General features: G+C 40.8%; 1 protein-coding gene across 2 annotated transcripts in view; it reads right to left on the bottom strand.

The window, feature by feature from the left end:
- Positions 1-4913: 4913 nt before the first annotated feature.
- LOC146497711 (tensin-3-like) overlaps positions 4914-25560 on the bottom strand; it is a 33853-nt gene continuing 13206 nt past the window's right edge. Inside the window, exons 12-27 of one of the 2 annotated variants that reach the window (XM_085141834.1) lie at positions 24856-24957; positions 19213-20403; positions 14228-14385; positions 14015-14132; positions 13493-13576; positions 11991-12120; positions 11360-11883; positions 11177-11263; positions 10981-11112; positions 8778-8873; positions 8253-8330; positions 8042-8119; positions 7651-7819; positions 7506-7574; positions 7143-7172; positions 4914-7024 (exon numbers count right to left, since the gene is read on the bottom strand). In XM_085141834.1, coding sequence (XP_084997960.1) covers positions 6880-7024; positions 7143-7172; positions 7506-7574; positions 7651-7819; positions 8042-8119; positions 8253-8330; positions 8778-8873; positions 10981-11112; positions 11177-11263; positions 11360-11883; positions 11991-12120; positions 13493-13576; positions 14015-14132; positions 14228-14385; positions 19213-20403; positions 24856-24957 — 3191 coding nt within the window. In that variant the 3' untranslated portion in view covers positions 4914-6879. The remainder of the gene's footprint in view (positions 7025-7142; positions 7173-7505; positions 7575-7650; positions 7820-8041; positions 8120-8252; positions 8331-8777; positions 8874-10980; positions 11113-11176; positions 11264-11359; positions 11884-11990; positions 12121-13492; positions 13577-14014; positions 14133-14227; positions 14386-19212; positions 20404-24855; positions 24958-25560) is intronic. The other variant, XM_085141835.1, reaches the window with a different exon arrangement.

Below are 25560 nucleotides of genomic sequence, written 5' to 3' on the forward strand. Positions count from 1 at the left end.
GTCATTTGTCTCCGCTACAAAGCAGTCCTTAAAATAAGGACGCATACCACACATGTAAGTGAGAAAATTCCTGCGTAATTACATCTGTGGTGTTTTTAGGTCCACTATTGGTTACAGATGAGAGAGCAAATACCATAGCAGAAATTGTCCAAAATACCTCAACAGAATAACAGCAGCAGAGTTGAGGTGTACAGTTCAGGGTTTTTGGGTTTTTTTGTATTTTTTACATTTCTGAGAAGTCAGTGTCAAATCCATTGCCAACCAGCCCTGCCATTTGTTAACAGACAGGTCTACAGCAGAGCAGTGCTCTCTGGAATGCAAAACATTTGGTTCATATGCTGAAAAAAGAAAAAGCTTGCTGATTTTCCGCCCTTTCCTCTACTCATAGCTCTTTGAAAGGGGGTCTCTCAGCCACCTGTGCATATTCAGCATAGCAGAGGAGACTAAGAGTAATGTACTGAAGGAATGTCGTCTCGCAGAGCAGCCTCTCAATAAAGAGGGAGTGTGAAGAATGTACGTTTGCACACACAGGATATTGCTGTACATGTGTTTAACATAACCTGCTGTCAGAGGCAACTATGGCCAGCCGCAACAGCTTGTCAAATGGTACTATGGAGCAATTTTCCAGTTTTAAGACGATTTGGACAAATCAGATACACTTGCTTGAAGACCTCAGACTGGGCTGCACTAGCTCCAGCAACCAGACTGTAGCTCACATTAGCCATAATGCACCACTTCCCACAGGTAAATATAATCTATAATAAAACAAGTAGGTTTTATTTCACTTTAAAACCTTTACATAATTTTCTCCACAGCTATTTTCATAATTCTTCTTGTGATTATCTCTGGTATTGTATTTGGCATTTTAACATAGCAGCTCTTTTAGTAGCTTAAAAGGATGTAAGGAAGTAAAAGCAAAGGAATGTGCAGTACCAACATTCATAGACAAATAAATCACGTACTGTAATCAGATGGATATCTGCAAAACATGCCTGAGTTAGCCCAGAAGAACAATGTAAGTGTGTGTGTGTGTGTGTGTGTGTGTGTGTGTGTGTGTGTGTGTGTGTGTGTGTGTGTGTGTGTGTGCGTGCATGTCCCTCACTCTCAAACACAAAACAACCCTTTCCCTATTTTTGCTTGTCAGGGTCCAGTGCGTCTGTGCTTGTGGAGAGAGTGTGTGGAATACACACAGTGTGGAGGTGTGCTGGAGTAGGAGAGGAATGAGGCGGTTGCAGATCACATGACAAGTCTTGTACATTTAAAGTTATTCTTTTCCCTGAATGGTCTCATGACTGTCTGTAATGTAATTGCTTCTGTCTGAGAGCTTTTTGAGCTGACTAAGATCACAGTTAAATTGGAGTCTCTATAGTGATTAATATGATAATTGTTTCTCTTTGATTCTGCTCTGTCCTGGACCCATACATAGCTTCAGCTATTATGTGATTATTGGATGTTGGTCGAATGGCGAACAAACTAGAGGCCAGCTTTCATCTAATTCCAAGGCCAGTTAATCATTTTCTTTCTTTTTTTTTGTTGGAGTGGTCTATCGTGGTCCCTGTTTCTGGAGGCTTGGCCCCTGAGGCAGTCCAAAGCTGTAATTAGGCCTAAGCAAAGTGAAGGACACAGAGAAAGAGAGAGGAACTCTCAGCACTCACCCTGACGGATTATAGAGTAGTTGGAAGGGGGCTGTGAGTGGCGCCACTCAATTTGACCCCAAGTTACCCCCAAGACAGTTACACTTCCTATGTCTCTGTGTCACCTAGACTTATGAGGATAGTTGAACATGTATTCATACATCTTAGGCACATTTTCCCACATGTGTAAAATACCTCTCTCTTGTTTCTCACTACTGTTATATGACAAGAAACAGATATTCAAATGTGACTTGGACATGTGTCATTAAAATTAAAATTGCAAAGTAGTAGAAATCATGCATTAATCTACAAACAAATGTGCTTTTGGTTTTGAGGTAGTTTGGGTAGATGAGTCTATGTTGGAAACCACAATCATCCAATTAGCACAAATTCTAAAACCCTGTTGTAAATGCAAATTGACACCACGAAGGAAGCTCTTTATCCCACAGTTTTTTGTTTCTTGTTCGGAGACCATGACCTAACTGAAACCCCTCCACAGTCTCAATCAATGACCTTGGAGCATGCCCAGTTTCACCACGCATGTATGAGCGCTGTGATGCCACAGACTCAACCTACTACCAATATTACGTTAGTAACATTACAAGTTATGATGAAGTGATCTACTTGTTTGTCATCTCAATGTGACCTCGACTTATCTCAATTTAACAAGCGTTATGAAAGCCTACAGTTTTCTCACGGTGCCTTTTCAGGTTTTGGCCTCTGCTGAAAGCCAAGCATGGGCCTCAAATTGTGCAGCCATCCCAGAATCCAGTTTCTATTTCTGTCCACAAACCTTTGTTCTGGTTCAGAGGAAAGAGATGGGCCCTGCCCCGCCAATTAAGTGGCTGTAAAAAAGCTGCAGAACTGGGGTGATCGAGGAATGAGAACTAGTTCTGTCAGCCGGGTAAACAAGGCCAAATTATCTGCAAAATGAAATTTGGAGAGGCTGGTGTAAATCTGTAAGGGGTTATTGCAAAGCTGGTATTTGCTGGGAGAAGGATAATCTATGTGACTTAATTTTCATCATTGTTTCTTATAGTTGTTTTTTTCCCCATAAGGTCAACTAGTTCTTATAGCTTCAGAAAGTTGACAAAGAAACCCACATGTAGTGTCTGGTTTTAGCCATTCTTATATAATAAAACATAGCCTGGGAATAGTAAATGTAAAGATGTATTAATTAATCTTAATGGGAAAGTATTGCTGCATTAGACCTACATATCTTACATGCTAACACACACTTATATTTCCCATGTGAAATGGTGTTTCTCCTGACAGTTTCCTTTGTAATCTGATAATGTTGGTTGCTTCTCTGGACTTTCCCCTGCTCCTTTTATTTCAAGACCACTCCACACTAAATAACAGAGGAAGATGGGCTCTATGCAGTCGCCACAACTGGGCCTTCACTTCCTTCCTGCCCTCCCCGGGAATTCTTCACTTTCACCACCTGCAGACACACAGTAATGTGGGTGGAGGGGTCCTTCACTGCACACCTTTCCTCCTTCTTATCTCTGCAAATGTATTCCCTCTCTGCACCTTAAGAGCAACCTGCCCATGCTTGCCTGGAGGGAAGAAACTCTTTTAGTGCACTTTGTAAATGAGGGTGGACATGTGCATTGGATATGTGCACACGCAACAGGTAAGAAAGGTGCATTCACACTCTACAGACATTTGTGTGTCAGATGCATCAAAAGATGTGGTGTTACACTTCAGTGTGTAATAATTGCTAGTCTGTTTTGCTCTAAAACAACAAAGGTGATGTTGACTTGGGACTTTCACAGTCACAAAGGTTTTGTGTCGCTAGTGTCCTCTGCTGGCGACAGATTGACATGAATCATAAACAGTGTGTCCACTTTAATAGGTTCAACTGTCCAATGTAGTCATGTAGACTCGGGGAAGACAACCTGCTGAAATTCAAAATGAGCATCCGAAAATGGCAAAAAGGTGATTTAAGTGACTTTGAACGTGGCACAATTGTTGGTGCCAGACAGGCTGGTTGCTTCAGAAACAACCAATATACTAGAAATTTCTTGAACAATCATCGCTGGTGGACCATCATAGAAAACAGGCCAAATAGCACAACATATCTAGTTAGCAGCAGTTCTCTAATAATAATGGATTGGATTTATATAGCGCTTTTCAAGGCACCCAAAGTGCTTTACAATTCCATTATTCATTCACTCTCACATTCACACACTGGTGGAGGCAAGCTACAATTGTAGCCACAGCTGTGTTCCCCGTGTGTTTCCTCTTCACTCGTCACACTCTTGTGTATTTTGTGAGTTGTCATTGATTTTTGGTCAGGTCATCTGTTCACTATTCTGTTGTTTTTTCATGTGTCATGTTCAGGTATTCATGTTCCATGTTTCAGTATTTAGTTTTCCCAGTGTATTCCGGTTAGTTTTGCTTTAGTGTCCTCCTTCCTTTTCTTTTGGCTCAGCCTAAATAAACGGCTCACTCTTGGTTTAAGTTAAGCTTTGGTTTCCACACGTCTGCTTTTGGGTTCACTCATCAACCATCGCCACACAATCTGACACCCCAGAATATGACAACATGTGTATTGTTGTTGACCGTGTCCATGTCTCTTTATAACTACACTGTACCCATCATCTGATGGCTGCTTTCAGCAAGATAACACACTATGTCACTAAGCTCATCTTATCTCAAACTGATGTACTGGCCTACAGTCACCAGACCTCAATCAAATAGAGCAAGTTTGGAATGTGCTGAAACAGGAGATTTAAATCACGGATGTGCATTTAACAATGTACATTATCAAATGCATTATGTAGCAACACATGTGTGACACTATCATGTCAGCATGGACATGTTAATAAGAATTAAAACAGCTCTGAAATTTAAGGGGATCCAACACAGTGTACCTAATACACTGATCTCTGATTTTATACCATTTATTTCCACTGATAAAATAAATTTACTAGGTCCACAGCCTTTTTTTTTACTTATAATTTATTTTCTGAGAAAATAGCCAGATACCAAATCCAGTGAAATGTTTATATAGAAGCCTAAAGCTAAAATGCCTTAGCTATCAGTTCAGCTGTTGCTAAGACTTGAAAAGCTGGAATTGTGCTTAGAGTCTTTGTTTTAGCGGCATTCATCTGCAGCCTCCCTGCAGTTATGACAAACTCATAATATTCAAATGTATTCAATATATTTCAAATGTCACAATACCGATACCATTAAATTTACAAAGTTACTCCTAATAATCCTAAGCTATTAATTTATGTATTTGTTTACTGGATTGAAGCCAACCAACAGCGGTGTATTCAAATTTCATTTATTTGCTCCTTTGCTGGTAGATATTACCATCCTGGTGTCTCTATACTTACATAAAGCTGCACAGCATAGCTTAGCACAGAGATACAAGGACACAAGACAGAGCTAACCTTTTTCTAATAAAAGGGAAACAATTACCCAATCTACCACCGCTACAGTTCATGCAAAAACCAACAAACAGCCTGATATTTACAGCTCTGGGTACAAGGCTAACACTCCCACTAGTTGCTGAATCTAGTGGATCAAGATTAAATAAATGTTTCATTATGTTTAGTATTTACAAACTCAACAAAAACATGGAAATGCCCATATACAAATAAACCGTTCACATGTAGCATGTTTTACACTGAGGCACAGTATTGAATGAGATAAGGATGAGGTACACATAATAGGTCATGGAAAGTGATAATAAGCGTGCACTTGATGCAAGAATAACACCAGCTGTTAGTGTGGTTGTCGATCCCTCTCTGGATAAAATGGTCACCCAACACAAATCCATTTCTATGGTCATCGTCGTTTATACAATGTGAACAATCAGCTGGAGTACAAACAGATTTTTCCAGGAGCAAATGTGTATCATTGACAGATGACTAGTTGAGTGTGCTAAACACTAAACCTATTTGTGCAAATTCCAACACTGACCTCTTTCTTTCTTCTTTGTTTTCTTTTTAATAACAGCATTTGTTCTTGTAACATAGCAGCCTGTGTGTGGATGTGTGTTTTTACACATTTAGTATAAATGTTTAAAAAAAGGGGGGTGGGGGTCTGTGTATACTGCTTTATTTTTGACACTGAAAGATTGCAGTGTTGATCTCAATCTTCAATTTGTTACATATTTGATATGTACAAGGATAATCCCAATGCTATTCAGGGTGTGTGGACAGACACTCTGGCTCACTTATAGAGCACCTGTGCTGGCGTGAAATCACTGATAATTTGATCTCCAAGCAGCCCTAGAATTGGCACAATCGACTCTTTACTCAGAGAACCGAGGTTACAAGGTAACCCTACGTTCTTAGTCTTTTGTACCATCTACAAAAGTACTGATGTGTTTTTAATCAGTTACTGTCAAAGCAGAATATATATAATAAAAGAATATGGTTTCATTAAAATATCTTTCTACAATTTCTCTCATTCAAACGCTCTTACACGCACCCGCACGCACGCTCACACTTTCATTAAAATGTTGACAGCTTTAAAAGTGGTCATACTCCAATACATCTTATGACAAAATTGATTTAACACCTTCAAAAAAGCCACTTACATGCAGCACATTTCACAAAACAACACGTTAAAAAAAAGCAAAACCAACATTTACATTGCATAGATAAAATAATCACGCATGTGATGAAGTTAGGCACAAAGTCCAAATCATACACATTTGCAACACTGCTTTTGCAAGTTTTTAAATCCACAGAGAAATCCTGCCTGCTTGGTTAGATGAGGTGTTTCTACATCAGATACAACTAAAGAAACCTTAATGAATGCTTGCATGAAGTTTATTTTTTCCTTTTTTTTTTGGTTAAATATGAGAGAAACATACAACAATGTAGGGTTTTCTTGGTTGGTCCATAAAATGCTATGAATGAGTAAGAAAAGCAGCTTTAGTATGAGGAACTTAAAATATGTTAATAATGATTGTATTACTGTGTAAGACATTACAGTTGTAAACAATGTGAAAATGATAATGATTTAGTTATTTGTTATGTAGCTAATTTACAGTTCATACACTGAAAGGAACAAAAATTTAAAAAGGTTGTTTATACTTTTCGATTAAAGGTGTCACCGAATGTCCTCGTACAGTGATAACTTTACATTTGCCCGTTTTTCAGTTCAAATTCAGATCATCACGATCTCGGGTCATTATATTTAGTCCGTTCTTCAGCCTCTCAGTCTTTCATTCGTTGTTCTAGACGTTGCAATTGTCTGTCCAAGTGATCTGCTTTGTCCTCTACTTACTCTTATGTGAACCAATCATCACCTTTGACACAAAGTTGACAATAGCGCTTGCTGGCTGCTCGGGGTCATGCTCAGCAAACAGGTGGCATACGTTGCCCGTCGAAGTGCCAGTTTTCCTCGCCACAAAGCCGAAGATTCTGTAGAGGAGGAGCAGTGTAGTTAGTAGCATTACTGTCATCTGCTTCAAACAGGCAGTGCACCTTTAAAAAGAACTGCTTTCATTGTCTCTGTGCAAAAATATAATTATCTACTTACCTTGCTGATGGGCAGCCATCTTTTTTCCACCTATTGGAAGTAAAAAAGGGATAATAGTGTCATTTTTGCTACACTGAATCGTGCTTTCCACCTAAATATTTACATTCAAAAGTGTCAATTAGATTTGCATGAAGTTATTTAATTTCATCTTTTGCCATATTTGGATTTTCCTAGATACTTTAGAGAATAAAAGGGATATAAATGTATGGAATGTAAAAGGGATTTAAGTGGTCAAAAAAATGAAAACCATATTAAATAAATACCCATCACCCGTTCACCACATGCAACTGACATACTTCTCTAACTAGTGAAACACAAATAGCAAGTGGGCATGTGTTTTGACATTAAATCAACAATACTTACTTTCTATCTTGAGGGTCCAGAGCACAGTATATTACTGTATTGACATTGTAATGCCTCCTGAAAAAGAGCCTAAAAGAAGCAAAATGATGGTAAGAAATTGCTAAGCTATGCATATATGAAGAATGCAAAAACTGTGTTTACTCACTTTCTCTGGTTGTCAGTGAGGGTGATTCCCTGAGAAGAAACTTTGAAGTGGACCACAGTGGAGGTTGGTGGAGCGTTAGAGTTCAGGACCATAGTGGTGGCCTTCTGCACTGCCTGGACACCCGTTAGGGACTCCATTTCCACAGAGCCCAGGAACCAAACATTACAGGCTGCAGCAGCAGACAAGTTCAAAATTACACTTGGATTTGCAAAACGCAAATAACGGCAAAGCGAGTGCATTCGGTGACACGCAGCATAATAACAGGACAAGGAAAATGGCTCATTTCTACAACAGAACAGCACACAGAGATTGCATCAGCGTTCGTATGAAGTCATGCCACCTGTTTGTGACAGTGTCTTTTCATAGCAACTGATATAAGAAACCTGATTACCTGCTCCCTGTTTTAGCAGCTCAGCGGCAGAGTTTGTTACTGATTGCGAGGTGTTCTCAATGACATCTTCAAGAGGATCTGCGAACAAGAAAACAATGAGATTATCCAGCAAAAAAAGCCCTCAACAGTTACATCAGCAGATGAAAACACTAAGCTGGCAGACAGTTAAACATAGAGAGGCAGATGTTGGTAGCCACAACTTGAATACTACCTTTGTCAGGTATGATAAGTTTACAGGGCAGGGCCAGAGGAGTGATTGAATGTTGGTAGACCAATGCGGTTAAGCTTCCTGTAAAACAATACCATATTAAATCAGAATTCTAGTTATAAATCTGTTTTGGTTAATGACATGTTTATTTTAAAAAAATGCAAGATTTCATGAAAAATTGCAAACTGTCAGAAAAAAAGAAAGAAGGAGAAAAAACACAACAGAGAAAAACTTCTATCACCACGATAAAATAAAATTCTCATCAGTGGAACACTTAATTTGATTATATATATTCAATTGTTGCTATATTTGAAGAAAGCGGGGCACAAAAAATGCCACAGAAATCAGACATAAACCATGAAACACTGTATGGGTAAATTCCAGTCTATCACAGTCTATGATCTATCATTATTTGGCGTTCATGAAATTTTCCTGCCCTCTACTGGTGGTGGTACAATGCAATTTCTGTAGTGTAGCCAAAAATCCAGATGGTGTCACTGATGTTTGCTAACCATGTAAAAGTCTTACCAAAATATGGCTCATTGGGGCAACCCTTCAGCCGCACTCCTTTCTGTGTGCACTCAATCAGAAAGTGGCGCACTAATTCACTGGACAAATCTCCTCCTGTTAGAAAAAGAAAGAAGAAATATGTAACTAGCTAGAATAGTATACTTTCTTTTCAGCAAACTTTCTTGTATTTGAAAATCTAGAATTGGGGGTGTAAAACTTGCCGTGCCCAAGAATCCTGTCTGGCCTATGGCAAGTTTGAAAACTGCAGGGAAGTCATTAATTATCACTTTTTCTTTCTTTCTGAATAAAAAATACTCGTCTGCACTGCTATTCCTCATTGTTTGCATTACAGAGAAGTAAATTACTAGTTCCAAAATAGTCAAAGATGATGGAAATCTCTTGTGATCTTTCATTAGTAACTCATAGCTAATGAAACATATTGTTAAAACTGCGCTTTTTAAAATTTAAACTTGTTCATCATCATTCTTGTAAAGGGACAGTTCAAGAAATGCAAACATTTTCCAGAAACATCTTTACACAAAAAGAAAAAAAAGAACATAGACATATGAGTTATAGTGAAAGGTTTTTCCGACCCACTTCACATAAAATTGGGCTCCATGTGGCATGCAAACCAACAAATTAACCTCTGCTCTACACTTACTCTGACTTGCATAACATCTCATAGCAGTTATCTCAGTACCACACATAATTTCCCAGCCTTTAAGTGTTGCGTCAAACACATTAAATTGCTACATTCATTCTCTAGAGAGATTAGGTGGATTATGATTCAACAGAAGCTCTTCTGAAGGGGCTGGATGATCGTATGTGAGGAATGTCTTGATACAAAAGCTTGGAGAAAAGCCTGCTCCACAAAGTGGGTTGGGTTTCACACTTATAAGCAGTCACAATACCCAAAGCTCAAAGTCTGGAGATGGTTTGTGTCACAGGTGCTGTTGGATTGAAGAAGGGTGAAATCAAACAAAAGGGCAGGTGTGAATTGGGGAGAGGGGCACACGAAAGGACTGCAGACAGGGCATAAGGGCATCCTTTGTGCCCCTCAGAATAAGCAGACTTTTTCCTGACACACTGTGTGGGGTTTAGTGTTTTTTCCTTTCCTTTTCCAAATAAGAAAATTGGGTCTGTATTGTAACTCGGTCAGTACTTCCTTACATGTGGAAACAATCCAGAGAATGTTTGACCAGAGTCCTCTAGAGACTGCGTGTTTGTTACCAAAGAAACAAAGAAACAAACAAAGAAAAAAAAACTTTAGCCTATTTTCTAATTATGCTAAACCAACAAACCAGGAAGTTGATGACCAAACAAAAATCTTGTTTTGACTTCAGTTGAGGGACTGACAGACTTCTCAGAAAGAGAGTTACAGTATGTGGGAAAGTGCACTTGCACAAGAAGACACTGGGATTATAGCAGGTTTACAGACCCAGCACATCTTTTGTTATTGAGTGAAACGTTAGCTGTACATCTAAGCGTATCAGGCAATAGGGGTCCCTTTGGCATCGTGATGATGATGCCCAGGAGAGAGAAACAGAAAGACAGGAGTTCACTCACAAGCAGAGGGAGAGAGGGACTCTTAGGTTCCACTGTGATGGTGCGCACAGTGGGCTGTAACTGAAGATGGCTTTGTCTGTGCTTACGCTATGCACCATTCCCAGGATTGTCCAGACCACTGGGCCAATCTCTCATATCTTAACTATCAATGAAATTCTGTAATACTGTGATGTATGTTTATTTCCCTGAGATATTTATGTATGTTGTGTATGTGTTATGTACAATACAAATACAAACTGACCCGAATGATCCACTTAAAGTATATTGCTTTAGGTTACCTTTGCACGATTATTCAAAGCAGAAGGACCGGTCAACTGGTCGCAGCAGATGGCCGCCCCTCCCTGAGCCTGTTTCTGCCAGAGGTTTCTTCTTGTTTAAAGGGAGTTTTTCCTTTCCACTGTTGCTAAGTGTTTACCATAAAGCGACTGTTGTTGTTATTTGATGCTATATAAATAAAACTGAACTGAACAGAACTGAATTTAATAAAATTAAGTGTTGGATTGCTTTGCTTGTTGGTATTTCTGTATTAGAATAGCTTCCACCCACTTCCAGTGTCTTACGCAAAGTTATTCACAGACATAAAAAGCCAGCAAATATGTCTGTCCCAAATGTTGAAGTGCTCATGCGGTCTTTTAATCACCCACATGTACCATACCTTTTTTGTTCTGCTGAAGAACTGAGGGAGGGGGTGTAGCCACCTTCATAGCCAGACCGTAGGCCCCCCTGAAGGAGTGGCTGTCCCGCACAATAAAGCAGCCTGGCTCCTTGTCTTTCAAGACAGAAATAGCTGAAGAGAGAGAAACAATGAGTGAATTTTCTTAACAAAAAAAGTGTTTACATTTGGCACCTACCTTGATCCCTTGAGATGTCTGGCTTGTACCAGAATTTTGATGTATCCTGCACAAATTTTACAGTAACCTGCTTGTTGGCTAGCACATCTGGAAAATACACAGACAAAGAAAACAACAAAAATCACTCAACAAGCCGTATGACACCCACGAGGCTTTCAGTTTCTTTAGCAGACCCTAGCTTACCTGGCAGAGGTGAGGCTGTGCCTGGCGTCTGAGTTGACAAGTCAGGCAAGATGTTAGGGAAAGGAATACTCAGGGAACTACCACTGTGGGGACTTGAGAATCCACTGAGGGCTGGAGAGGCTGTTCCCAGCGAATGCTCCCCATCTGATGTCCTCTTCTTTTCAGGCAGAAGTGGAGGCTGCATTTGTGCTAACTGATTCTGCCCATCCATTGAGGGTAAAAGATCCCTGTCCAGGTTTGGACAGTCTGCGCCATAGCCGAGACATGAGTCATCCTGTTCCTCAAAGCTTTGAGCAGGACTACGGTTGAGAGCACAGTTAGCTATACGGCTGCGCTGGTTGCTTCGAGGAGAGCTGTGAGCATTCGGGGCAGGGTGGATGTGGGGGTGGTTAAGGGGAGGAGAGTGGTGGCCATAGTCCAGTGACACGGAGTGCGGCAGAGGTTGTCTTGCAGAGGGGTAGCTACTCAAAAAGGAGTGGTGGCTCAGGACAGGATGCTCTGGCCAGTGCTGGTTCTTGTTTGAACTGGGGAGAAAAACAGATTAACAGAGCATTTTATTACTGCTGGTGTTAACACAGTATCTAAAAAAAAAAAAGGGTGCTTGGAGTTTTTGTGTAAGTCAGAGCTCTACCTGTCTGTCTGCTGAAGGCTCCCAACAATAGAGGCAGAGTATGAGGAACTTTGTGTCCTGTGGCAGTTAATGGAGGGGTCTGGCAAACTCTCCACTCCGAAATGGTTGATCTCTGAATATTCCCTGGGTTCTGTGTAAGACCAAATACAGAATGTTAGAAAGCACATTTCTGCACAGAGTCTGAGTCAAGGTATGCATTTTATAATTTTAAAAGAACATAAACATAAGCAGGGATAAGTATGGAGAGAAAAGCTGAAAAAAAAAAAAAAAGCAACTCTGAAAAGTTTAAAAGAAAATTTCTGCAACACGTGAAATAAATCCCAGGGGGAAACGGTTGGTGTTCATTCAAGTAACAAATACTTACAATTGTAGTTGAAATGTAACCAGAACTGTTCATATGGCCTTATACCCACCCAGGTGTTCAGCAAATAAGACTTAACGGTAGCTACAAATTAAACGCCTACACCAACAATTACCTAAAGCTTTATTTCAGTCAGTCTGGGCACACTGACATCCCCAAAAACTCAAACTGTGTCTTTGCAGGCAGGTTTTCTCTGGGTTTATGGAAACAAGAGGTGCAAAGCTGAAAGAGTAACTGGTTTCTTCTTGTCCCCATTTCCGCTTGTATACACAGAGACACTTTCATGGGGAGGAGAAGTTGTTTTTCTTGTGCCATGCTTCCTGACCCACAGTAACCATGGAGATGTGGCAGGGCTGAATGCAGCGATTCTTGCCTGAATATCTGAGGTAGTAAGAGGCACAGCAGGGGCACAGATCTGCTCCCAGGACCTACAACCTTTAGACATACTGTAGATCTATATGGAAACAAACGAGTTTGATCTATTTTATCTCCATTTTGGATCAAACACCAGACTTTAGATTGACGTTTAAATCAGTTTCATAGTTTTGAGAGAGCTCTATGACAAAGAGTAAATATAAAAAAAGGTAACATTTAAGAATTCTGGAAAGTCCACCAGGCCTGTAGCAACAAAGTGCTATAAATGCACTCTTTCTTAAACTCCATCCATCCGTCTCTAAAAACAATCTCACAGTCTGGGTTTTTTTTCTGCACTGGATAAAGACCAAAGAAAAACAAGAAAAACATGAAGAAAAAAGAAAAAAAAGATTTTAATATAAAAAAACAACACAGTTATGTCCCAAAAAAGGGGTTTTCTGTGCAGGTCGTGACCATGCAGACATTCTTTAAAAACCAACCATGAAGGGCAGACAATGGTTAGGAATCTCCCTGCTTTCGAGACAACTTTTACCATCTGTCTCAAAACTGCTGATACTGCACAGAAAACAATGCAAGCATAATTATAATATAACGCAGAAAATGCCTGTCCTGTCTCTTTTGTAATGAAAACATGCTAAAAAACATACATCTATATTATTATTGTTTGCATGGATGTGTTGTTTTTCTGTCATTTCATTTTAATTTCTCAGAAAATGGACAAAAAAACCAAAAACAAGCTCAGTTTGAAGAACTTTGAAGAACCCACCGTGGTCGGTTCTGTAGCCTCCAAAAGATTGCATGCTGGGAGATGGAGTATTCCTGTTGTGAGTCACTTCTAAGAAGTTTTTCACTGAAAGCACATGGAGCATGGGACAACACACATTATCAACTGTGCTGAGAAATCCGGTGACAGTTACAGAGACAAATAAGCTGTTTCCCCACGCTGGTAGGATCATCGCCCACCGCTGCCTGTATTCACATGGAGCACACGACACAAATCAGTCACATTCTCAATCCTGGAAGTAATGGATTGGGTGAGGGGTGCATCTGAGTAAAGCGTCCAGCAGGCAGGGAACAGACCATAACTTGCTTGCTGTGAATATTATGTTATTCTCACACTGAACAAGCAGACACAGGTGGAATTCACATGGGTGCCAAACTGCATTTGTATCAGAGGGCTGGTTGATCCTTATTCTAATTCGTCTATGGCGGTAGGCATCTAGATTATTGCAAACATCTCCCTAAGGCCTTTAGTGCATGTATGAAAACTGAACTGCAGTGTACTCACCATAAGGTGTTGGTGGAGAGATGGGGAATGCAGGAGTGGGTGGAGGTATGTCACTATTATCTACATCTGGGCCGTTGGATCTGTAATCCGCACTGTCACTTCGACACAATATGGAATGCTGAAACAAACATTACACACGTATGTATAACCGGAACTGAAAGTTAAGAGTGAAAGAGGTCATTTAAATATACTGCACACATGTGCTGTATCTACCTGGGACTGTGGCACACAGGGGGGACATCTCCGCTGGCCTCTGTACTCCTCTGTGTCAGCCCATCTTGAGTTACAGAAGCCTGAATGATCTATGACGTCCCTTCCTTGGCAACTCAGAGTCCGTGTTATGCCCACTCGTCCTTCACTGGATTGGACAGCTGCATACACACAGGTAGACAGTAGCAAGAAGGTCATTAAATGTTAACAGATTTACATGCATCACTGCTTTCAAGGAAGTGAAGTGCCTTAAAGACACCAATGAGAAACAGTGGTGCTTTGACCTTTGGTACCTTTGAGGAAAGTACGCACAGTGCAGACAGGGTTTGTCTAAACTGAATTCCTAAAAAACTTTTTGAAGCAGTATGGTTACACAGAGTAATCACGGTATTTCTAACACTTTTTTCTGATTACAATGAATCAAATGGCAAATTTCTTCAATATCAAAGCAGTTTAATGGAACCTCCAGTCTTCACCTCTGTCATGTTGTTAGTTTTTAATTACATCTTACTTAGACTTCTTAAATCAGACACAGTATAGCACAGGAATAACTATATATTATTCAATTTCAATTCAATTCAATTTTATTTATATAGCGCCAAATCACAACAAATGTCGCCTCAAGGCGCTTCATAGATACAGAGAAAAGCCCAACAATCATATGACCCCCTATGAGCAAGCACTTTGGCGACAGTGGGAAGGAAAAACTCCCTTTTAACAGGAAGAAACCTCCGGCAGAACCAGGCTCAGGGAGGGGCGGCCATCTGCTGCGACCGGTTGGGGTGAGAGAAGGAAGACAGGATAAAGACATACTGTGGAAGAGAGACAGAGATTAATAACAGATATGATTCAATACAGAGAGGTCTGTTAATACATAGTGAGTGAGAAAGGTGACTGGAAAGGAAAAACTCAATGCATCATGGGAATCCCCCGGCAGCCTACATCTATTGCAGCATAACTAAGGGAGGATTCAGGGTCACCTGGTCCAGCCCTAACTATATGCTTTAGCAAAAAGGAAAGTTTTAAGCCTAATCTTAAAAGTAGAGATAGTGTCTGTCTCCCGAATCCAAACTGGAAGCTGGTTCCACAGAAGAGGGGCCTGAAAACTGAAGGCTCTCCCTCCCATTCTACTTTTAAATACTCTAGGAACAACAAGTAGGCCTGCAGAGCGAGAGCGAAGTGCTCTAATAGGGTGATATGGTACTACAAGGTCATTAAGATAAGATGGGGCCTGATTATTTAAGACCTTGTATGTGAGGAGCAGGATTTTGAATTCAATTCTGGATTTAACAGGAAGCCAATGAAGGGAAGCCAAAACAGGAGAAATATGCTCTCTCTTTCTAGTCCCTGTCAGTGCTCTTGCTGCAGCATTTTGGATTAACTGAAGGCTTTTCAGTGAGTTTTTTGGACATCCTGATAATAATGAATTGCAGTAGTCCAGCCTGGAAGTAATAAATGCATGAACTAGTTTTTCAGCGTCACTCTGAGACAGGATATTTCTAATTTTAGAGATGTTGCGCAAATGGAAGAACGCAGTCTTACATATTTGTTTAATATGTGCGTTGAAGGACATATCCTGGTCAAAAATGACTCCAAGGTTCCTCACAGTGTTACTGGAGGCCAAGGTAATGCCATCCAGAGTAAGAATCTGGTTAGATACCATATTTCTAAGCTTTTCAGCGCCGAGTACAATGACCTCAGTTTTATCTGAGTTGAGAAGCAGAAAGTTAGTGGCCATCCAAGTCTTTATGTCTTTAAGACATTCCTGCAGTTTAACTAATTGGTGTGTGTTATCTGGCTTCATGGACAGATAGAGCTGGGTGTCATCTGCATAGCAGTGAAAATGTATGCTATGTCTTCTAATGATGCTGCCTAGGGGAAGCATGTATAATGTAAACAGAATTGGTCCTAGCACTGAACCCTGTGGAACTCCATAATTAACCTCAGTGTGTGAAGAGGACTCTCCATTTACATGCACAAATTGGAGTCTATTAGATAGATATGATACAAACCACTGCAGTGCAATACCTGTAATACCTACAGCATGTTCTAATCGCTCTAATAGGATATTATGGTCAATTATGATAACACAATTGCATTTATCATAATCTAATTTGGCTTTATGTGGAACAGTTTGGGAATGTGTTACACCTGAATTTGGGCATGCACAAAAGTGAAAAGGTTTGCCACTTGTGTAATGTTTTGAGTGGACAGCTGAGGAATGCCGGAGGTCTAGCTAGATGGTGTTCAGTGTGTATTCGGGGTGAAGGGTGTTCAGTGTTGTGACTGTTCTGAAGAGTGTGGCCACTCAGCACCAGGGTGTTAATTTGAGCCCTCCCAGTGAGTTCTGACCTCTCAGGCCTGAAGAATGCTAATGCCTGGCCTCATTAATCACTTTGTCTGATCTACAGATGACACAGACAGAGCTGTATTCATAGATGACATTATTTCTTCTTACTGCAGGTCTATGTAGAGTACTTTGCAAAACTCTTGTGCCACCCCTTATTTCTTTATATTTTTTGTTCTAGGCGGCCAAATTTGTAATATGGTCTAATATGGACTTTAAAGTTTTTCTTTGGACATTGGCTGCTTTCCCTCCCTTATGTTCTAGTCCTTGTAGCTGATCATTTACAGATGATTTTTTTTGCTTGTTAAACCACTTTAACAGTGATGGGAATAACGGCTTTTCTTTTTTCAGTAACGAGTAATCTAACTAATTACTATTCCTATCGTTACAGCGGCGTTACCGTTACAAACAAGAAAATGCGGTCGCGTTACTATTTTTCAACAAACAGACGGTTGAAGCTGTGTTCAGGTGACCGCACCTTATATCAGTTGCATGGAAGTAGCTGACTACGTAAGTAATCTGGGCGCTACAGCTTTCAGCAGCTGCGCGCGCTCCCGCGGACGGCAATCACTTTCTGGCAGATGATCACTTTTTGGCACAACACCTGGAGCTAAGGGGCAAAACAATCGCATGAGTGCTGCTGTTTGACTGAGGAAGAATATATTAGTCGTGGTAAGCCAATCACACGACCACTTTAAGATGACAAAGCAATAATGTGATATATACCAGTTTTTAAATTGTGTTGATAGGCCATGTAAAACCAGAGTCATGATAAACAATATATATGCGGCGTTTTTTCCTCAATAGTTTTGTCACGTTTAACGTCTAAGGACAGCGCTAGCAAGCACTCTCTGCTTACGACCAAACAAAAAACAGCTCGATCGTGTTCGTGGAAAAATGTACCATGTCGACCATTATTTCTGCAACCTATCATGACTTCAAGAGTAAGGATGAGATGGGAAGTATAATACATTATCTACAGTATTGTGGAGGGATACCTAGACAATAACCGATAAGGCAGTTCGTGCCATGTTGGAATTATGTTTATGAATGCCTTCTCATGTTGCTTGTCACTTGACCAGGCTAATAATGAATTCCAGATGATCATTTTTAGTTAACACTATAAGCAAAAAAACATAACTTCTCTCCATAGCCCTAATATTCTTTTTACACCTTTTAACGAAGTTAAAAGGCGCAACAGCTAGTGTAATGCCTAAAAGAGTAACAGTGTGGAAGCTACAAGCAATAACATGATGAACACAAGCAAAAAAGACGTCTAGCTGCATAGATCCTAGGTGCAACTTCGAAAGTGCAAAAAACAAGGCCCAAAGCATGAACTTTAATTAGATATCCTATATCGTGACGAACTTTTATAAACAAACACTCTTATGCTTCCCACAGGTTATTTGCAAATTAGAAACGTTAGCGCCTTTGGCATTTTTTTTTTTTACTTGGAATGGTGCACCCATGTAGTGGATATGTGCAGACAGGTATGCCTGTTGAATCAAACGGAAAGAAACATCGCCTGCGGGCTGACTTGTTTCTCTTCTGGAAATTCCTCAGGCCTCCCTATTTTGCACCCCCCTCCTACAACCACGCATACATGCTGTGATTTATCCACGTAGATAGCTTTCTGAATTACCTCTGCATTACAAGTTTTTACTAAAATTGCACTAAATGAATAAAAATGTTGCATTTTAATTTAAAAAATGCTGTATTTTTTTTTCTGGTTTCTGAATATATTTATCAGAAATGTTAGGCTCTATTAAAATATAGAGATGTAGACAGAAGCAGAGAGGTACGGAAGGAGATGATGTGAATTCTTTTGCAGCTTTTCAAGAACCTCAGCATGACTCCAGGAATCAGTTTCAACTTGAAGAAAGAGGAAATAACTTTATCGTTGTAGATACTATAGCCATCGTGTTGCATAACCCGTGTTTGCTCAGCAAGTCTAACAACAATCAAAGCAGATTCTTCAGCATCACAGAATCATGGATAAGAACTCAAAAGAAAAGATCGAAGCGTGATGCTGACTACAACCGGCACGCAATAAAGATGATTAATGTTAAATGTAGGAATGAAGTGCACATTTCAAATGTGGTGCTTTGAACATCTATACACAACAATGAGCTTTCAGTGCACGATAGTCACTGATTGTGGACATATCTGTGTGCACACGATGAAATCTCTATTAACAAACACTGAGACGGTAAGGTTCAGAAGAGAGGACGAAAGCTGCTCTGTCTGTCTTCATGTACCACACCGATCCCGCCCTCAGATAGCTAAGCACACAGCTAAAAACAAGTCAGGACAGCGCTCTTTCCTCAGAAAATATCTGAAAACATCTGAAAACCTGGCAACAACCCTGCTATTTCTGCCACTAAAACACGCCAGGTGGGAAGGGGAGAGAAGGTGTGCTTTGTTATGTTCGCTCTTCAGTGAAGTGGAAGAAAAGCTGATGGTGCTGGAGAAAAACAACTTGGGATGAAATAGGTCTTGCTGCTTATATATATTTTTTCTGTGTTTATTTGCAAACAACTTCCCTGTCTGAGATTAGTCACACGTTTTTTTCCAGGACAACACCACATCAACACCATCATCACCACCACCACCACCACCACACCCAGACTGACTATCTTACCTGTCTGCTGTGTGCTTTTCAGGTCTGCTGAGTTATTATCGCTGAATCTGAGGTTGATGCCGTTTGAACATTTGCCGACCGAGCCGTTAACCGGGGTTCCACCTTTTCTCTTAATGGAGCTGCCGTGGCTTGGCACAAACGTGGGATCCAGATCCATGATCAGCTGATTGAGCTGGTCGATGGAGTTGTCGATGTCCTTCGTGAGAGATTTGAACTCCTCATCCCGTTTGTTGTTATTGTTGTTGTTTATCGACGTTTGTTCTTTGTGGGGTGCTGCGTTTCTAATAAGATCTGCTGCGAAGTCCCTGGTAAGGCCCTGTGGTTCAGTGGGCAGGCCTGCTTTAGGTAGACTACCACCCTGCTTGTTCCGGTGGAATCGATCTGCATCGTTTCCATCCTCTGGCATATAGGTAAAGTGTTGCGCGGCAACCATTTGCTGCTGCCGAACCCAGGACTGTGTGGAATAGCTTCCCTGTCTGTAGACATGCTGCTGGGGTACAGGGGCATTGCTGGGATTAGAGGAGGCTATAGAGTTGCTCCTGTAGCTCAAACAGCCCCTTCTAGCCTCAGCATAAGATCTCTCATAGTCCTCGATAGGATGAGGTGCGACATGGTGGATGTGGTGCTGGCTTTGGCTTTGCTGTTCCTCTCCTCCGGGACTCCCAAAGCCATCTGACAGCAGGGAGTTCTGGCTGCTCTTGTGGCACGATGACGACAAGGTTCCTAAGCTGTCCACACTGTGCAGATCGTGACCTGTAATGACTTCATCATCAAGAATGTCTGTTTCCCTTTCTCGGGTTTGTGGGTCTCCATTGATGTGCACCTGCGCTGGGACTACCTGCTGGACGCCCACTCTAGAGCCTTCGTCAGTCATCTCCTCCAGTGACGGATCCTCAAGGCCAAAACCACTCAGGAGGCGCTTTAGCTGGACCTTTTCCTGCTGACTTGGTCCCTGGTTAGCTTTGACGGAGATGGTGGTGGTGGTAGCGCTGGCGACAGGTGTGGGTTTGTCCGCCCACAGGGAAGTGCTAGATAAGCCTGAGTCACTGCTGACAGAGAGAGCGTGGTCACTGTGGTCAGGGCTAGAGGTTGCGGAGGTTGTGCGCGGCCCTTGGGCCAGCGCGACGTCTCCTCTGGTGGGGCTCCTCTTGTTTGCCGTCCTGTCCTGTGTTAGGCCTTGAGATCGTGGTGCTGCAAAACAGAAGAGATGCGGCGCTTCATACAGTCAGCTGGTATGGGCACACACAGAGACGCACAAACAGCAGAGACTCACAAACGGGACAAGAAACCACAGACAAGAGAAGACTCTGTTAACTAGAAGACTCGCTACAGACGCCAAACACTCACGCCTCACATGACCATGACAACAGAGACTACAACACAGAGTACGAGAAGAGAGAGATGTGACTTATAATACTGAACTGAGACAAGCCATTAAATTAGATGTGTTGGGGAAAAAAGTGTAATGTTATGTAGGCTCAACCACATATTTTTTCTGTAATCTAAACTTACTTCAACTAAAGATATTCCACTCATCCATTCCCAATAGGCCAACTGTTAGAGTGCTTGTTTAGTAGTAGCAGTAGTAGAGTAGCGTGTATAACAGGCAAAAGGTGTTCTTCATTATATAGATTATATATGAGATGTGAAGTCTTCTATCTGCTGCTGCAACAGTCGGACAGCTGTGGATCTTCTCTGACCCCTGCATTCCTCACCCAGCTGTGATGAAGCCACCCAACTCCCTCGCTCTTGCCCCTTGACCCTCAGCATATGTCCAAACAAGCTCCTTAATCCTCAGAAGTAACAGATAAATCTCAAGAGGTCAGTCATTTTGAAAGGCCGAGCTAAATCACGGCATGCACGACAATAGAAAAATCTGGTTTCAGCCATGCTAGACATCTTGCAAAATGAGGTCTGGAGTTGAATTCCAAGGGTGAGGGAACAATGTTGCCAAGTAAGCAGAACTGCCGTCTCACTGTCACTCTCCCTCCGCTACAACAAAAGAGAGCAGGGAACATGACTCCTACAATTCTTCCTTAGCCTACTGCTTTAAAGTACTTGCTTTTCAGTCAATCCACAACCAGAGGATTTGAATGCCAGACATGCATGATAAAAGCCCCCCTCCCTCTCTCTGCATGACTTGTCCCTCCCGTCACACAAAATGCACTTTTTAAAATTGCTTTCAGGCATGTGCTGCTGGGATTTTTTCCCCCCCAGTCTTAGTGGAAATTCCTTCTACTAAGGTTTAAGCAGGTTTGAATCTGAATACTAGCCATCTTTCTTCATCAATCCCTCTCATCATCACCACCCCCCCACACCTTGCCTCCTCCTTCGTGGCCACCCATTTGGCTGCAGAATAAAATCTCTTACCTTCACTGTCCCTGCCAGGTAAGCAAACAAGACAATCCCAGCCTCCGGTGAAATAAAACTTGAAGAGCTGAACAGGCGATGAATGCACAGAGGAGCAGACATTGCTTTTAACACGCAGGTAATCGTAACGGGCAAATTCAGAGACTTCGAATAAGTTGGCCCTGCTTTCTTTCACTGCCAGGAAGGTGTTTGCACTCTATACAAGGGAAGAGGGAGGGCTGGGGTGGTGGCGAGGGGGGACCTTGAGTTCTCCAAATAAGGGCAGAGGAATGTAAACAAGTGAGGCGGGACTAAGAAGCTGAGGCGGGCTGGAGGAAACCAGCCCGCCTCAACCTCTTGCTCTGCATTAGGGGACTACCCCATAGGGGAGAGAAGAGGGGGAAGAAAAAAAAAAAAAAAAAAATCAGGGAATGAAAGAAAAGAGAGGGCAGGCCAGAGAAGATCAAAGAATGAAAACAACATTCTTGTACTTCAAGAAATTTTCGCTCCTCAAAAAGACACTTTTCAATTAAAACAGTCATTAGCGTCTGCAGGGACCTCGGGGCAAATTTCACGAAAAGTGGCAGCCAAGTTTGTTTTTCTTTTACTCTTGTGTGTCGTGAAATTACACGCCCGATGCCCTCATGCGCAATGCAGGCAAGAAACAGATGTGCCTCAAACCCAATTACGGGGTTCACGCATTGTTTTCAAAACAGTTTTACCAATCTTGACATTAAGAAAGCCATAGATGGTTCACCAAACGTGTTTTTAGGTAGCAAACCTAAGAAAATCAGTCAAACCATTTACATCAAGCATTCATCATTTTGGCTGTTGTGGTATGGTCAGTCTCTGAATAATCCACCAATTACAGTGCACGAAAGCAGCGAAACCAGGACTGCTCCTCCAGCTGCTTTTGTATCACAGGAGGAGGTCTGGTTGTGTATGCCTATGCAATTACCCAACCCTTTCCATTCCTTCTCAGTTACTACCATCCTGCACCCCACGAATGCCAAAAATGTGAGTCAAACACATAATGATGATGAGCATCCTCATTTGCTTCCACCCAGCCTTCTGCATGTGCCTACGATCCATATACTGCCGCACACAGGGAATCACTTTAAATTCCAATGAACAATTCAATTCCGATGAACAAATAATGACTATTATTGAACAATACTCAACCCTAGCAGTATCTCACCATGAGGAAAGTTTTATTTTCTTAGTTTTGGAGTTGACATGGTCAACACAGTAATCAGAAACAGAAGAGATACAGTCTTTCAGTGGCTTAAGTCAAAGGTTTCATTTTATAGGTGTATATCTGATGCTAGTCTTTCCTAAAATTCAATATACTTAGTTAAATTGAGATTCTCCACGCTTCATAAAACCAATGCACAAGTGTTGAAAATTAAAGTTCATGCGATTCTTCCAAATATGAGTCAATCTCCCATCTCATGTTAAGATGCTCAACTTTACAGAGGAAAGAAACACTAGACACTCAACTAATATGTCACTGAACTTGACCTTTTAAACATTTTTATAGGATTTGTGCATTTTATAGCTTATTTTTAAAATAAAGTGAATGTAATTTGGGAAATAACACAGCTTGCTCCATAGTTAATTTGACACTTCACCCTCAAGTCCAAATCATCACATCAAAAGAAGACAAAAACAAAATGTAACTGTCTATGATTTAAATAGAAATAAAAAAAAAGACATCTATCCATTTTTTTTGTTAATTTGTCAGAGGATTTCAAGTATCAAAGCCTCATTGATTCAAAGTATCATTCAAAACCTTTTCAAAACCATTTAATCAACTTTTACAGGATCTGCTTTCATTTAATGTGGACTAACAATTTTGAACTATTTGTATTCTGTTATAATTAGAACATTATATATATTGGTTGCTGTGACCAGATTATACAGAACTGCATTTAATTAGGGAAAAAGTCCAATGAAAAATGCTGGATTATTTACAGCAAAGAGGAGACATTTCCATGGATATCCCCCTTTCTATTTAAATTAAAAAAAAAAAAAATCAATACTGCCAGCCAAATACATTAAAAAAATAGTCAACAACCTTTCTTGAATTAACAATTTGTTAGCCATCAATTCACACAAGGGGATAAACACGCACTGACGATTGAAGAAAAGCCACTGAAGTAAATGAGGTTTTCTTTTCAAAACATTAGCACTAAAGTGGCAAACGTTTCCTAGACTTCCTCCTCCTGAAGAAGCTCCGCGTGACAGCCTCGCGGAGGTAAACTAGTCCTGCCAGAAGACGGGGTGGTAAGTGGATGTAGAATTCCAACAAAGCTCCTAGTCTTGCTTCTCAAATGTAGCGTTTACATGAGAAAAATAAGGCTGTAAATATCCCACATGAATGCTCGGGAATCGAGGCAATAGAAAAAAAATGCTTCTTTGTTGTTGTCATTGCTTTGCTTTGATGAATTCTTAAATTTGAGTGGTTGTGTTTTTATTGCATTCCCACAAGTGAGCATGAAGAAATCTATTGGAGTATTTCAAATGAAAGCAAAAAAAAAAAAAAAAAAAGCAACAACAACAAAAAAAAGGCATGCTGAACTTAGCTTATAAAAACACTCAATGAATTCTGGAACAGGGTGGATCTGTGTTTTAATGCCACTACCACGTTGCTCTATTCTGGGAGGTTGTTGTGAATTCTGTGGTCGAGTGGAGAGCAACAACCACAGCTAGGACGGGACGCCCTGACAGGGTGGCTCTGTGTGTGTGTATATATATATGTATATGTGCGTGTGTCCGTGTGTGAATGTGTGTGGGTGGTAGTGAGAGTGTGTGTATGTGTGAGTGGGTTAAAGCATGCCTTTCATTTCCTGAAACAACAAAACAGAAATCTCCTGAGAACTGACTGCTCTTCCTTTGAACCCAGCATTTCCTGCGTACAACAACAATCCTCCCTCTCCCTCACACAGACACACTCCATGCCATTTCCATCACCCTGAAGTCTAAAAGGTAAGTTTAGCTTCAAAAGTGTCATAACTTGGATTGAAGTCCCACTCCTATAGAAACACCCATAACATGTAGCGGTGACTGTGCGTGGATGTTATTGCGATCACGCTGTAGCCACTCACTAACATGCACAACAGGCCCTGTCAAGGGGGGTTAATAACCAAGAGAGAAACAAAAAGGGTACATGTGTTCATGTAAATGTAAAAGAGAAAGAACGCACTGCAAGCTGGGAAAATGATAAGGAAATAAAGTTGGATGAATACTAGTCTCGTGAGTCACGTAAAGACCACTGAGGCATCACAACAGTACCTTCGCCATCACAGATGTTCTGGTACGAGTCCCAGCGAGTTAGAGGATCTGCTGTGTTGTAGTCCACAATAACATCTCCTCCATTTTTCCACTTGTCAGCACCTGGAATAAAAAAAACAAAACAAAAAACAAACAAACACACACATTACTGTCCAGTTTGCATGCTATGTTAAGCTAGATGGCTGTAGTGCCAAATATATCGTAAAGTGACTGGAATGTAGCACTGACCCTTCTCAATTTTATTTAATTTGTGGGATGACTACAAACTAAGATAAAATAAAATTAAGGTTTTTATTTAAGACCCCAAATCATCAGCAAAAATATTATTGGTAGCTCTTTCTATTACAGCTTGGTAACCTTGGTAGCATATGTAACTTCAAACAAGCTGAATGCTATTACAAATGAAAACGCAAATTCATATTCAGAGAAACTGTTTTATTATAAAAAGGCAGCTAAGCTGAGCTGTCATATGGTCAGGATGTTAAAGGGTGCTCTTTTTTCTTTTTTTTTTTTGCATTTACTCAAATCTTGTCAGAACCATGGCCTGTATTCTATTAGTGTAGCAACAAATAATCTGTATAGCATAAACCAACGCTTGAGTCATTATTATTTATTTACATCTAGCAAATACTGACATATTTTTGGAGTCCTAGGTTTAAATGCAGGAAACATTACTAAAAATGTGAAGTTTTGTATTTTACACTC

Source organism: Neolamprologus multifasciatus, chromosome 18 (assembly GCF_963576455.1).
Source record: "Neolamprologus multifasciatus chromosome 18, fNeoMul1.2, whole genome shotgun sequence".
NCBI lineage: Eukaryota > Metazoa > Chordata > Actinopteri > Cichliformes > Cichlidae > Neolamprologus > Neolamprologus multifasciatus.